The sequence below is a fragment of the Taudactylus pleione genome, unplaced genomic scaffold (assembly GCF_031769625.1).
Source record: "Taudactylus pleione unplaced genomic scaffold, aTauple2 ptg000006l, whole genome shotgun sequence".
Lineage (NCBI taxonomy): Eukaryota > Metazoa > Chordata > Amphibia > Anura > Myobatrachidae > Taudactylus > Taudactylus pleione.
The window spans coordinates 27,633,179-27,649,448 of NW_028284409.1; the positions used below are offsets into that span (position 1 = coordinate 27,633,179).

Below are 16,270 nucleotides of genomic sequence, written 5' to 3' on the forward strand. Positions count from 1 at the left end.
TAAGACTGGAAGGTAACCATGGAATTGACATTTGCTCAGCATAACTGAGATCCACCCTGAAAAAAGATAATTTCCATTGGCTTTTGCCTATCTGTTTGCATATTGATACGAGCCCTCCAATACATCGCTTTTATTTATTTTGGAGAGAGTTCATGTCGTTAGGTGGTCATGTTATTGCACTTATGTTATATCTTAGTGGGTTTTTTTCAAGATAATTGTCATTTTTTTTGCAGGTTTACAAGTGCAGTCATCTACCAAGGACTTGTTATGCGGCTAGGGATTGTGTCCGGGAGTCTGTATACAGACTTTTTTATCTCTGCGGTGGTGGAATTACCAGCCGCTGTCATTATTCTACTCTCCATTGATCGAGTTGGGAGGAAGCTTCCATTTGCACTGAGCAATGCTGGCGCAGGTGTTGCGTGCTTAATAACTGCCGCCATATCAAAAGGTATAAACTTAAAAGCAAGAATCACATGTTGAAATAAATGTCATTGTGTCATTTAAAAATGTTTAATAATTTTCCGCAGTTAATGCCAGAGGTTCCCATACGTGGTCCTCAAGTCACCACAACAGTTCATGGATATCTCTAAAACCTGAACTTTTGGGGTGCCTTGAGGACCACATTTGGGAACCTCTGGTATATGTGCTAATGCACCTATTTATATGGGAATTTGTGCATTTTCTTATTGGAAGACCTGGTGGATCAAGATATTCCTAGTTAAATGAAGGCTGACGTCACTGCAGTTGCATTTTTCTCATACCGTAAATGAGAATTATAAGGTGTATAGTGAGCATTTACTGTGGCATTCCCTAATTTGTGTTTGGCTGTATAGTCTCTTCTTACCTGCAAAGGGCTTAGAGAAATTGGGATTTGTCCTTCAATAGGATTTCTTTTGCATTTTTGTACCATGCTGCCACATTTGATAGGTATCCGGTTGTGTGGTCGACCGAACATAGATCGACAATAAATGCATCGACCACCCTACATCGACCCCATTTACATCGACAGGACAAGCAGCTCGACAACTAATAGATCGACCACACCTGAAGGATGGCACTCACAAGATCGACACTGACATGTGTCCGACACAATACATGATCGAAACACTGTGTACCGACAATACGAAGATCGACAAAACCAATTATAGACATAATAACTCATCTGCACTAAATAGGTAAACAACATATAGATCGACATATGAAAGATAGGCAACGCACAAGTCAGACGTTATAACACATCGAAACAAAAGAGCTAGACAGTTAATGGATCGACCTCTATTAGAATGACCCCTATTAGATCGACCCCTATTAGAACGATGCCTAATAGATCGACCCCTAATAGATCAACCCATAATAGATCGACAGAGACAAGATCGACAGACAGAAGATCAACACATGGTTAAGACATTGACACGTTATAGTTTAAATAATACAAAAATGTAATACTCTTCCTAGATGCAGCACGCTAGCGACGTGGCACTGCAAGTCCCAGCCATCCATGCAAGCGCTTCTGGCAATGCCAGCCCCAAAGCCTTGCAGGCCATGTCCCCAATTTCAGGGCACCACCATGCTCTGCAGTGCACCCCATCATTACCACCCCCCTTCTTTTTAAATATGGCACTGCAAGTCCCAGCCATCCATGCAAGTGCTCCTAAGTTTAGGCAACTAGGAATAGTGAGGAGCAGAGAGGGGGTGGTAATGAAGGCGTGCACTGCAGAGCATGGTGGTGCCCAGCAATTGGGGACAAGGCCCTAGCGGGCAGCTTCTAGAAGTCGACGGGTTCCCGGGGTAGTGAACATAAATTTAGGCGACCAGGAATAGCGGGGAGCAGAGGGGGGGGGTGGTGGTAATGAAGGGGTGCACTGCAGGGACAATGCCTGCAAGGTGTACATTGGGACTAGCATTGCCAGGAGCGCTTGCATCGATGGCTGGGACTTGCAGTGCCACATTTAAAAGTAGTGGCTGGGGGATGCGCTAGTAGCAGGCAGCATTTAGGAAGGGTATACCATTTTTTATTATCTTAACTATAACGTGTCGATCTGTTAGCGGTCGATCTGTTAGCTGTCGATCTGCTAACAGATCGAAATCAAATAGATTGACAGCTATGTCTGTTTGTGTGGTGTCGATCTATTAACTGTCGATCTATTAACTGTATACCTATTTGGTTTCGAACTTGGAAACGCCAACCTCTTATTACTGCCCGATATTACATTGTCTATTAGTTGTCGATCTACGTTGTGTCGCCCTTATATACCTTTCGATCTTACAAATTCGATATATTACATATTGATCTAATGTCCCGTTCGTCTATATTACTGTCTGATTATTGTTACTGTTGATCTATACTTTGTTTATCTAAACTCCATGTCGTACTAACGTGGTCGACTATTTAATGGTCGAAAAGACGCGTCCGATCTAATAATCCAAACCCATTTGATACGAATAAGTACATTTACAAATACCCATGTAATAAATTACTTTGAAACACTAGTGAAGTGCAATAGAGGTAGTCCCATATGCTCACTCTATTGGTTACCGTATATACTCGAGTATAAGCCGAGTTTTTCAGCACATTTTTTGTGCTGAAAAAGTACTCCCTCGGCTTATACTCGAGTGAAGTGTAGCGCTGACCGGACGGAGTTCGGTCAGCGCTACACAGCACAAACACACAGCCGCCGGAGACAGCAGCTGTGTGTTTGCTGTAATCAGCAGCCGCTGAGAGTCTGTCAGACTCTCAGCGGCTGCTGCTGCTCCCACTGCGGGAGCCATCTTCCGGCTCCCGCAGTGGGTAATGGGAGAGACGTCATGAGTAATGACGTCTCTCCCATGCAAAACGGCCGGAAGGAGCAGAAGCGGGAGTTTGTTAGCGGCGGGACCAGGAGCGGGAGTTTCAGGTAAGTGATTTTTTTTTTTATTCTTATTACGTCTCTCTCTACTGGGGGGGGACTACTGGGGGCACTACCAGGGGGCGATTACTACAGGGGGCACTACCAGGGGGCGATTACTACAGGGGGCGATTACTACAGGGGGCACTAAAAGGGGGGATTACCACTGGGGGAACTACCAGGGGGGGATTACTACAGGGGGCACTACCAGGGGGGGATTACTACAGGGGGCACTAAAAGGGGGGATTACCACTGGGGGGTACTACCAGGGGGGATTACTACAGGGGGCACTAAAAGGGGGGGATTACCACTGGGGGTATTACCAGGGGGGGATTACTACTGGGGGCACTAAAAGGGAGGGATTACCACTAGGGACACTACCAGGGGGGGATTACTACTGGAGGCACTGAAAGGGCGGATTACCACTGGGGGCACTACCAGGAGGGATTACTACTGGGGGCACAACCAGGGGGAATTACTATTGGGGGCACTACCAGCTGCTGCTATTTCCCACCCTAGGCTTATACTCGAGTCAATAAGTTTTCCCAGTTTTTTGTGGTAAAAGTAGGTACCTGGGCTTATATTCAGGCCGACTTATACTCGAGTATATACGGTAATTTAAGGCCTTATTGAGGCTGAAATGAGAAGTAGTTTAGAAGAATAAAAAAAAAACTCATTAAGTAAATAAAAGTTGAGCCAAACCTTAAATGATAATAGACAGAACTGGACATGCAATATCACAAATTAATAACATCAACATTTTAGTGGGTGTGGTACCTATGTAGGATTGAGTCAGATAAATACACACATTTCTGCATGCAGAATCAGAGAGGCTGGGATTAAAAACATGTCCCTATAGGACTCCGTAATATGACTGAACAAAGAGTTGAAATTAATGCAGTCTTTTCAGAGTTGATGCATGAATTTTAGGTTTGGAGACAAAATGTATACGAAACCCAGAAAAATCTAAGTGCGTAAACCAATCACTTTCCTTTTGGGACTTTACACGTTTCATCAACACCAGTGTGGAGGATATCTTTTTGTGCATTGCAGACAGTTTTCCCCACATTGTCAGTATACTGTACGTTTATATTTGCCTGCTTTTGGACCTTCCTCCAGGAGGTCAAAAGCAGGCAATTGCAGGGATGTGACAGTTATTCAGGTCATCATGGCCCCGCATCATAACACAGCAAGGGACAGGACCCTCTGGTCATAAGGACCCTGGGAGAGTTGCTTACTCTCCTGGGAAGTGAGAGAGTGCTGCAGAATTCAGGAATCACCCAGAGTCTCCAGTGAGAGTAGACAAGTGTGAGTGTATTTTTGCAAAGATAAAATAAAATAATAATACACCCATAATAAAATGCAAATTTTTTTCTATGTTGTCAGAAATCGCAGTGAATTTACAGCAAGCTTACCCTTCAAATAATCCAACGTGATACCCAGTTATTTGCAGTGTGAAAATCCAACTGCCAGTGACACATTGCTGGTGCTTGGGCTATTACGGCGTGTTGCTTAAGACAAGAAAACCAAATTAAAAACCCAAACATCCCCTTCCTCTTTCTACAATAGGCCCATGTTATTATGTTATTCAGTGTTGTAACCGGTCCAAGCATGGTAAGCTGCTGCAGGTCGTAAAAGAGATTATGGTTGATATTCTAAGATAAATTGTCCCTGGTTAACCTTAGTTCATTCTGCATGTTATTTTAGGTGTACCTGCTTTTAAAATAAAATGTTTATGGTTTGCAGAAATCTTATGGCTAAAAATAACTTTAGCCACTCTAGGACGACTGGGAATCACCATGGCGTTTGAAATTGTGTATTTCATAAATACAGAACTATATCCAACACCACTGAGGTAACTTAAAAACTGTTTATTTTCTATGATATGCTTTATATATTTACATAATATTAATGCCATAGAAACCGTGACATTAAAAAATTGCACTGATATTTATTTTAAAAGAGGCCCACATAAAGATTCAATATTTTAGGCATTGTTAGATAATGTAATAAAACCTTGTATTATTATTACTCACAAAAGAGAACATAAGTGTGACATTATTGAAAGCTAAAAAATTTATATGGTTTTGGGTACAAGTGTGCCAGAAAAATGCATTTGTCTGGGTTTGGTTATTTGTATGTACAGCCATGGCCAAAAGTTTTGAGAATGACACAAGTATTGGTTTTCACAAAGTTTGCTGCTTCAGTGTTTTTATACCTATTTGTCAGATGTTACTGTGGTACAGGTTGAGTCTCCCATATCCAAAATGCTTGGGACCAGGGGTATTTTGGATAATGGAATATTCCGTATTTTGGAATAATTGCATATCATAATGAATTATCTTGGGAATGGGACCCCAATATACACACAGAATGCATTTATGTGTTCTATACACCTTATACACAAAGCCTGCAGGTAATTTTATACTATATTTTTAATAATTTTGTGCATAAAAAAAAGTTTGTGTACATACATGAAATTCATTTATGTTTCATATACACCTTATACACACAGCCTGAAGGTTATTTTATACTATATTTTTAATAATTTGTTCTTTAAACAAAGTTTGTGTCCATTGAACCATCAAGAAGCAATGGTATCACTTTCTCAGTCATGCTAAAAATATTCCGTATTTCGGAATATTCCGTATTTCGGAATATTTGGATATGGGAGACTCAACCTGTATACTGAAATAAAATTACAAGCATTTCATAAGTGTCAAAGGCTTTTATTGACAATTACATTAAGTTTATGCAAAGAGTCAATATTTGCAGTGTTGACCCTTCTTTTTCAAGACCTCTGCAGTTCGCCCTGGCATGCTGTCAATCAACTTCTGGGCCACATATTGACCGATGGACGCCCATTCTTGCCTAATCAATGCATGGAGTTTGTCAGAATTTGTGGGTTTATGTTTGTCCACCCGCCTCTTGAGGATTAACCACAAGTTCTCAATGGGATTAAGGTCTGGGGGGTTTCCTGTCCATGGATCCAAAATTTCTATGTTTTGTTCCCCAACCCACTTAGTTATCACTTTTGCCTTATGGCAAGGTGCTCCATCATGCTGGAAAAGGCATTGTTCGTCAACAAACTGTTCTTGGATGGTTGGGAGAAGTTTCTCTTGGAGGATGTTTTGGTACCATTTTTTATTTATGGCTGTGTTCTTAGGCAAAAATCCCGGAGTGGTGCCTAACCCTAACCTCCCCCCGGGGGTGCCTACCCCTAACCTCCCTTACCGCTCCCTAAACCTAACCCTCCCGAGGGGGTGCCTAACCCTAACCTCTACATGGGAGTGCCTAACCCTAGCCTCTAGGGGTGCCTAACTCCTCCCTCCAAAGAGTGATGCTAACCCCGCTAACTGCCCTAAGCCTAACCCCCCTGCGGGTAACAGGACAGTTGCCTCGTTCAGGCATGCGTCGTTCTGGATTTTGCCGTCGGGGTTATGATAGATGTCGGTATTTCGACGCCTATCATAAACTCTTTGCCGGCGTTCTGCAGTCGGCATTGTGACCGGTGGCCGCAACTACATCCCGCACTGGACAACTGCCGCGCAGATGCAGAAGGACTCTCTCTTCGTAAAGGACTGCTTTTTTCGAAAGAGCCGTCCTTTGCGATTATATACGCAATTGTACATGCATGCTGGCATGATTAACGCCGCTAATGTGGTGGAATGTATCCAGGTCGGAAACTAGGATATCTGTCACCCGGTGCAAGGCAGCAATTTTGCGCCCCCTCCCTTCCTGTACCTGAAGTTTATCCTTGCTCCTTCATAAGGCAGTGCACTACTCAGACATCCCTGGTATAGTGACTTATATTATTCCACACACCATAATGCCCATTAGATATTATGTCACACACTGTAATGACTATTACCAAAGTGCCACTTACATATTTGCCCGTCACCATTTTATACCCCACAGTAAGGCTTCTAATTACTTTAAAATTACCTGCTCGTTGTCAGGGGTTACATGCTCATTACCATGGGGTTTCATGCTTGTTGCCATGAGGTTTCATGCTTTTTACCAGGGGGTTTCATGCTTGTTGCCAGGGGGTTTATGCTCGTTGCCAGGGGGTTTATGCTCGTTGCCCGGGGTTACATGCTCGTTGCCATGGGGTTTATGCTCGTTGCCATGAGGTTTATGCTTCTTGCCATGGGGTTTCATGCTCGTTGCCAGAGGGATTTATGCTCGTTGACAGGGGATTTCACGGGAGAAGATGCAGCTGGTGCCGGGAACGCTGTGTGCATTGCGCTGGCCTAACAGACACTAGAGGTCCAGTAGGACCTCTAGCATCTGTCTCCTCCTAGGCGGCGGTGATTTTTGAATGGCCGTTTTCAGCAGAGTCCATGCGGGCGGCTAGTCCGCATGGAATTTGCTGAAAAAGGCAATCCAAAAATGTCCACCGCCAAGGAGGAGACAGACACTAGAGGGCCAGTAAGGACCTCTAGCATTTGTCTCCTCTTTGGCGGTGGCCATTTTTGGATGACCATTTTCTGAGTCTTCAGCACCCAAGCCACCTCGAGTCAGCTTTTTTCACCCCCTGCAATCCGGCACCTGGTGCACGTGCACCCCTAGCCCCCCCTAGTTGCGGCCCTGATATATCGCAGTCAAATGTGATGCATGATCCATCCTGTCCACAGCCTGTAAAATGACAGTTAGAAGCTGGTTGGTTAGTACTTTATCTCTCTCAATTTTATCTTTCTCCAAACTTTGATGCATCTCCCTGTAAATATATGTCTTGTAATTCAAATGCAAAATTATGTATTTATTATAAACCTGTAAATCTACTTAGCATGCATGTTTTGATGATGAAGTGTACTTCTGTGCTAGTACTGTCGGCTAAGGAAATGTGTTTGTCAACAGGAACAGCTAGCTAAACACTGAAGGTTGCTCATTTCAGGGGAGAATGTTCGCAGTGTTCTTGTGGGGGAAGTACTTTTCTTTGTGTATGTGCAACAATTGTGGTACAAAAAGTAGAGCAAAAACTAATTTGGGGCTCATTTTGCAATTTTTAAAAAGAACTTGTAGTCTTTGGGGTCTATTTATCAAATAATATTTGTGGGATATTCCATTAAAAAAAAGCAATTTTGGGAGATACCCACAAATATTCAGTATTCCACGAGTGTACCATGGAGGGATCGCCGATATCTGCTGCAGTTCCTACATTACTGTCAGCAGCCACCATAGGTTTCTATGGGGGCTGCAAAACTGTCAGATTTACCAAGTGGAGCTTGGCCCTGATAGAATAACACCATTTTCATATGGCGTTATCCTATAGTAGCCTATGGATTACTAATGAGCCAAATTTTCCAAATAGGGAAGCAACCCCCGCGCATGCACAGTGTGCACCATGGACCCAAACGCCCAAGCAGTGTGATAGCATAACGCTGTCACACTGCTTCCAGCTCTTTGTCTTGGCAGGCTCTTATCGGAGCCCGTTTCCTGACAAGACATTGGCCCTCATTCAGAGCCGCTCGTTAACAGCAGTACGCTCGTTGCGTTTCGATGTTGAGAAACCGTGCATGCGTCGGTGTAACACTGCGCATGCGCGTACGGCAGATTGCGAGCTTTTTGTCACTCATTCGGCAAATTGCGAACAGGAAGTGACATGTCAAATGTGATTGACAGAACAGGCCGTTTTTGGGCGTTGACGGGGGTGGAGATGGGAAAACGCAGGCGTGGCGAGGCGTTTTTGGGGCGTACATAAATTAGCTCATGCGAACGTCAAATGTGTTCGTATCAAGTCATACGTCACTGGCTGATCCTCTTTCCGTTCAAACTGCTCGCACAGCTTGGGGTCTGGATTACTCGACCACAATGGCGATGGCCTTGTCCTCTGGCCCGGGCCTCCTTGATGTTTCATCGATTTATCACGGCTTGTCAGAAAAACAATCAACTTTGGATTGCAAACCAGCTTGTAATGTGTTTTTTTTTTTTTTCTTTGGGATAGCACAAAACCGTACGCAGCTGAAAATCTCTGCTGCTAATTTCAGGATTACACAATCAATTAGCTTATTTTTGAAGGAATGTATTTTACAATTTTGTTAGTATTTTGTGATATTGTAACAATATTGTCATCATGTTTGTGTGTATTGTAACCTTTTGCATTGGGCTGGAGTTTTTTTTTTTTTAACAAAGTGTTCCTTAAAGAAACATTTTTTTTTAACCCTTTTTTTTTTTTAATCAAAAGCTAAGATTTCGTTTTTTCCTTGTGGTACAGGATTAACTAGAAACCATTTTTCAAATAATGTCACAATACAGTTGAGAACAATTTGTAGGTTTTATTTTCACCACACATTTTTTAACAAATCATGTGCATTTTGACGTACAAGTTTGGGGTCATTGTTACCCACTAATATTTGGTACATTTGTCTTTTATAAATTATAAATTTTGTTCCAAAAATACAAAAAAAAAAAAAAACAATTCACAAGAAAGGAGAGGGAAGTTTTGGCCCTTAAGGAATATGGGGCAAGCACAGAAGGAGTGTGGGAAAAGTAGCCAGTGCTGTCATCGTTTCTTTCCCCGTTTGGCTGGGGTAGGGTGGGCGCCAGACCGGGTCCGGGATATCCTCTGGCTGGCCTGTCCAGAGGCAGATGTTGTGGCCTCTGGACTAGGCACAGGGCTAGGCACATTTGGAGGAATGGCTGTTGTTGTGCCAGAGGTGGAGGATCCAGATGTTCCGGCAGGAAAGGAGGTCGGCTTCACCATGTGCTGGCGAACGAGCTGCTCCAGGGCATTGGCGATTCGGATGTTGGCCCTGGTATTTTCAGCCAGGGCCTGACCAATGGTCACGTTGGCCGCAGCATTTTGCTCCAGGGCCTCAGCCACCCGTAGCAGACTGGCGTCCATCCTCTGCAGAATCTCCGTATGGGAATCCAATTTAAAATTGAGTTCTGTGAGGAGTGCCACTGCCTGCGAGGGGGACTGCCCAGGACTGGCTTCTGCAGGGTCCTCAGCCGGATGTACTGGTTCCTCCCCTGCAGAGCCAGCAGAAATTCTGCGGCCAAGGCTCCCCTCTGGAGCAGACTCATCCGCCTGTGTCTCTGTGAGAAAAAAGAGAAAAGAGGAACATTACAATCTACATATTGTCACAATAACATTTCAGAGTTGGTTACATCACAACATTTACCTGGGACAACATGAGGAGCCGCAAAGTCTGGCATGTCCGTATCCATGTTGGACACGGCAAACACCTCCACATCCTGCACACACCCCTGTGCCAGCTCTTCCAAATCGTTAAACTCCAATGACACAGGGGTGGGACCCCCACCTGTCCCCCTTGCATGCCTAGCCCTGTCCGCCATTTTTTGCTTCAGGCGATATTTGAAGTCTTGCCATCTGTGGGTGAAAAAGTAGGCATTATTCCTGCATTATTTGACCCTTTTTATTTTTGTGGGTCAAGTTTTTACTTACCGCCGTTTGACAGCCCGGGCTAGACGGACATAATCACCCACCCTATTGACAGCACTGGCTATCTCCTCCCACATTCTCCACTTCTGGCTTACACCCATATTCCTGTCTGCCTGTGGCAGGATGTCCACACACTTCTGAACCAAAACCTCCATCTCCTTTCTTGTGAATTGTGCCTGCCTTTTCTTTTTGCCAGCTTTGGCTGGAATACTGGGCCCAGCAGCCTCTTCCATGTCATCCTCAACACCTATTTACATTAACATTTTTAAATTTTAGATGTCAAACTTTCACTATATTCTGGCTCAAAATAATCCTTGAATATAAAAGAGAGAAATACTTACCGGCCGCCTCTTGGCCATTGTTTGGCTGGTCTGTAGCCATTTTTCAGGGCTAAACAAGAAATACACCAGACCGTTTTTTTTTGGTCGTGACGTATTTATACATGCGTCCTTATTATTCGGCCGCATCATTGATTGTGCGTTCCTATGATCCGTCCTTAATTTGAGCGGGAGAAGAAACACTATTTATGGCTTTGGGCGACTCGAGTCTAGGTGGCGGGTGTTGTTTGTTGGAGGTTACGTTGGTCGGAGTGGATTGTTGGCGGGAGTTGTATTTGGCGGTGTTTTGGGATTTGTTATAGGCGTTTTTTTTGTGTTTAACTTTCCGTTCGCATTTTTTGGTGTGGTTCTTTTAGTTGTGGTGTATTTTTTAGATAAGTTTTTTACTGTCATCCTTTTGTAAAATATGGCTCTCCTTTTTTTTGTATTTTGTACCAACAATTATTTATTTTTTTCCTTTTGTAGGTTATGGCTCTGCCCCAACGACCATTTTGTTCTGTGACTTCTATATCGTGTATTGGTAAGTTTGGATTTTCACTTGTTTGTTAAATGTTCTGGACTTTATTTTCACATCTTTTGTGGACATTACTGTTTTTTTCTGTGTTTTTGGGGATCATAAATTTGAGAACTATTTAGCGCATTTTTGTAGGCTTGATTTCTGTAGTTAAATTGCGAACTATTCAGCGCACTTTTGTAGGCTTGATTTCTCTAGTTAAATTGCGAACTATTTAGCGCACTTTTGTAGGCTTGATTTCTCTAGTTAAATTGCGAACTATTTAGCGCACTTTTGTAGACTTGATTTCTTTAGTTAAATTGCGAACTATTTAGCGCACTTTTGTAGGCTTGATTTCTCTAGTTAAATTGCGAAATATTTACCGTTCACAATCTGGGTTGTTGTTTGGGGGCCAAATTGTGGAAGTCGTCGCAATGTCGGTTTGCTCTTTGTAGAAATGTGTGTTTATCCCCTTTATTTTTGTGCCTTTTCCAAAATCAAGCTTACAAAATGGACACCCCAAATTTTGTCCTTTTTATGGTCTGTTGAATTTTAGGTTTTGGAAATCATGACAATACCCCGGCATGTAAGCATCTTTGGATTGTATCGTAAAGATAAGTATTTTTCTGTCTTTTTTGGGGGCAACATACCTTAACTTCAATTCTTTCCATTTCAGGTTGATCTTGTTCGGATTATTGCGGCCATGCTACCGGAAGCCGATCAACCTCAATCTCGTCCCAGGCGTAGGCATTGTAGGCGTGCAAGGCCCCAGATATATAGAACACGTGTCACCCTTTTTGGAATGCCCGATGATGAGGTGTTAAGGCGATACCGTCTTCCGCCCCAAATCATCATAGACACTCTCTCATTAATAGAGAGTGATCTGGAGCGGCAAATTGACAGTCCTACAGCAATACCACCACTTACGCAATTTATGGCGGTGTTACATTTCTGTGCCTCAGGATCCTTTCAAACCACGGTGGGAATAGTTGCGGGAATCTCCCAATCCTCCTTTTCAAGGATCCTGAGGGCAGTGATGGAGGCCCTTTTCAAGCACCTCCATCATTTTATTAAAATGCCTTTGGATATGGGTTCCCTTAGTGTGGCCAAGGCCAATTTTTACCAAATAGCTGGCTTCCCACACACCATAGGGGTTGTGGATGGTACTCACATACCACTTCAGCCTCCAGCATGGCTGGAGGCCATTTTTAGGAACCGAAAACACTATCACTCACTGAATGTAATGGTGTGATGCCTCCCTCCAGATCCTGTCCCTGAATGCAAAATTACCCGGGAGTGCACATGACTCATTCGTCATCCAGCAATCAGGGATTTGGCAAAAATTAAACAACCTACAAGCTGGTGATGCGTGGCTTTTGGGTAAATGGAGACCTTTAGTAGATACCAATGCAAAGCTTGATACACAGTGATCCTGATGTTGTCACTTCTTTTTCACAGGAGACAGTGGCTACCCTTGCACGCCCTGGCTGCTCACTCCTTATTTGGCTCCCACACCAGGCCCAGAAAGTGAGTTTAATTCCACACTTACAGCCACCAGGCAAGTGGTGGAGCGCTGTATCGGCCTTTTAAAAGTCCGATTCAGATGCCTCCACCGCTCTGGTGGCGAGCTCATGTATTTGCCGGATATGGTTTCGAAAATTGTGGTCCTGTGTGGGATATTTCACAACATTGCTATAAGGAGTGGTGTCCCAATGCAGCCAGAGGATGCCTTGCCTGAGGATGGCCCCCCTCGAGGTTGGTCGGAGGTCAGTATGTGGGGGGGCCATACGCGATGATGTGGTGGCCAGATTCTTTAGGTAATTATTGTCACAAAAAAAGGTATTTGACACAATGTAGAAAGGTTATTATTGGGCATTCAAATTAATTGTTTTTTATTTTCCCTTTTTTTTTAAAAAATAAAAAAATTTCGGAATGAAACGATGACTACTTCCTGCTCCCAAAAAATGACTTCATCTGGCCACATTGGATATATCTTCAGGACCAAATGTGGAAACGCAACATTTGTGGAATCATGTTGGCATGCTCATTCGTCAACCAGTTCTTGAATTTTATCTTAATTTTTATTATGGTGTTTGCTGGTTTTTTCAGTTTGTTATCACTGTGTGTGTTGTTTGTGACCCAACACTTTGTGTTTATAATTTTTGGTGAATAAATTTTTGGTTATTTGAAAAACATCATTTCTTTTCGACATTACAAGCAAGTGTAAGCAGGTTCACCCATGGAAAAGTTGCTTAATGGCTAATCCTGTAATGTGTCAATTTGCTCATTTTTTTACTATGCTTTGTGGGTAACAACCAACACCAAAAGGTATTATGTAGAATCAGTATGTTTTAGAATCTCGGCCTAAGCAGGTTTACCTAAAAATTTACAAATAACAAAAAAAGAAAACCAAAAAAAAATGCTGGTAACTCTCCAAACCTATTGTTAGTGTTAGGTGTTTCATGTGCCTGCTTTAAAAAATCAGCTTTACACAATCTTAGTTACATTAGTTTCAAATACTTGCTGCAATAGTCTACTTATGTAAGTTTAAACAATCTAAGATTTTCAGACAAGGAATGAGACTGTATTCAAAATTAAAATTTTTATTTATGAAAAATAATTCTGGAAAAAAATTAAAAAATTAGTGGCGCAGGATCCCCGACATTCTATCCAGGACCACAAGCAGGCCGATCACATGCCCCCTCATCATTTGGACACACCCGGCTAGGTCCGCCAAACGCCTCTGGTCCTCTGTGGGTTATAAAATTGTGGTGCTTACTAAAATGAATCCATAATTTATGAATCTAAAAAACTTCTCAAGCAAAATAGACTTAGCAAAAAGTGACAATAGTGTTTCAAAAACCAAAATAAAACAAAATCATTTAACAAAACAAAAAAATTAAACAAAAAATAAAATTCTTGCGACCGTAAACAAGAGATACAAGTTTGAGTGTTTTGACATGTGGGATATGTGTATGGGGAAATCATCTGTGAAATGTAAATACAAACAGATATATAACCAACCTTTTAAAATACTAAAAAAAAGGAAAAGGCACAGACAAAGGATTACATCAACACATTTTCCAAAAAAAAAAAGGATAAAAGGGAAACATACCGTTGAGAATGACGGCTGGACCCGAAACCACACCATCGTCCTCCTCGGAGATGGGCAAATTTCCTAAGGAGGTCGGGGGTGTAATGATAGACTCTGGAGATGGGGTGGTCAAGAGAGGGGTGGGTTGAGGTGAGGGGGAATTTGGATGGAGGGGAAATCTCCAAGAGGGATGGGCGACAGGGTCTGGGCAGGCTGGGGTGGAGGGGGAATTTTGGGAATTTGGGGGAGAGGAGGTTTGGCTGGGGGTTGGGGAGAGGGGACAAGGGCGACGTCTGTGCAGGCGATGACGCCGTAGTCTTCGCTCGGCCCCTAAATGATGGGAAACAAATTGAGGTTAGTTTAGAACATCACCTTTCTAAATGCTAATTGGTTAACAAACAAAACGGAAAACATGCACACGCAGATATGTGTGAAAAAAAGAAACAGGCCAAACAAGAAAACATGCACACGCAGATGTGTGAAAAAAAGAAACAGGCCAAACAAGAAAACATGCACACGCAGATATGTGTGAAAAAAAGAAACAGGCCAAGCAAGAAAACATGCACACGCAGATATGTGTTAAAAAAAAGGGCAAACAAGAAAACTTGCACACGCAGATATGTGTGAAAAAAAGAAACAGGCCAAACAAGAAAACATGCACACGCAGATATGTGTGAAAAAAAGAAACAGGCCAAACAAGAAAACATGCACATGCAGATATGTGTGAAAAAAAGAAACAGGCCAAACAAGAAAACATGCACACGCAGATAGGGCCGCAAAAATAAACATGAAAACCAAACAAAACATAACTTACTTTCCGCTATACGCTGGCGAAAACATGCCAGCAAGCGGGGCGTCCGACGGACATGGAAAACAAATTGATAATTGGATCAAACATGTATTTTGGCAAAAGAAAACCATTGTTTAAACCGTACGTATTCTGCGGGAAAACAAAAACACGGACAAGAGTAAAGTTTATTGAAAAACAAAAAAATAAATTATGGAAAACATGTGAAGAGCAATTAAGCTAATTGATATATTGATTGGCATGATACGATTGAAGGAGGTAGGCTGAATGAACGAGCAGGTAATCGGAATCTGACAGGCCCACTTCCGGTTTGTACTTGTGCGAGCGTTCCCTGCAAGCCACATCGGGGATGTACGCTCACTATTTGGCTCGCTCGTTAGCTAGAGGAGGGGTCGGTAGACTTTGGGGAGGAAGTTTAGCTGCGTTCGAAATTACGTTCGAGCGCTTAAATTAACATATTTCGGCACGTACGCCGAACGTACAAACGGCCACTTGCGTCCGGGTCTGAATCAGGGCCATTGTTAGTAAATTTGCATCAAAATATACATTTTCACTTTGCGATTTTATGCAACAATTATTACTCACATCCACATTAAAAATGTGGATTATTATAAATATGACCCTTTGTGTGAATTCTACTTTACACCCTGTGATGTAGTATATAAAGTGATCTTTGTCAGCTTTGATTGGTTATCCCTTTTATTTGTAGCCCAATACAAATATACATGTCTCCCAGTACTTTTGATATAATAAAAATGTGGACTTGTCTCGTGGACATAGCTTGGGGCAGAGATACCACCTTTTAATTTTCAGATTCACTGACAGGAGCTGTGGCCAAAACTGCAGTAAGGTTACTACCATATTATTTGTCGGATTCCAGGCCATTATCTAACCACTCTAATAAAGAGCCCCTCTCATAACCCTTTATATGCCTCAGAGACCACCTCATGCACTTTTATATGCTGCATAGTCCCCTAATATCCTTTATATGCCTCAGAGTTCCTTTATGTCCTTTTATATCCACAGACATTTTGTAGGCTAAAATGCTAAACTGCACACTTTTCATTGGCCTCAGAAGAGTGCAACTCAATTTAATTCCAGCATGTTCATGAATGGCCACCTACTGTATAATACCTACTTTGCATTCAGGTATTTCTCAAATTCTGAATGTTGTTTTTCAAGCAAGGAAATATGGACCTGATTCAGAGCCGCTCGTAAGCGGCTGCTCGTTTGCTCCGAGCGAT

At 42.7% G+C, this 16,270-nt stretch overlaps 1 protein-coding gene across 1 annotated transcript in view; it reads left to right on the plus strand.

Annotated features, from left to right (window-relative positions):
- The window catches only part of LOC148543160 (solute carrier family 22 member 3-like), a 397,488-nt gene that overhangs the window by 316,971 nt on the left and 64,247 nt on the right, over positions 1–16,270 (plus strand). The window contains exons 7-8 of the mRNA XM_088451782.1: positions 234–448; positions 4,632–4,740. Of these exons, the coding sequence (XP_088307908.1) occupies positions 234–448; positions 4,632–4,740 (324 nt within the window). The remainder of the gene's footprint in view (positions 1–233; positions 449–4,631; positions 4,741–16,270) is intronic.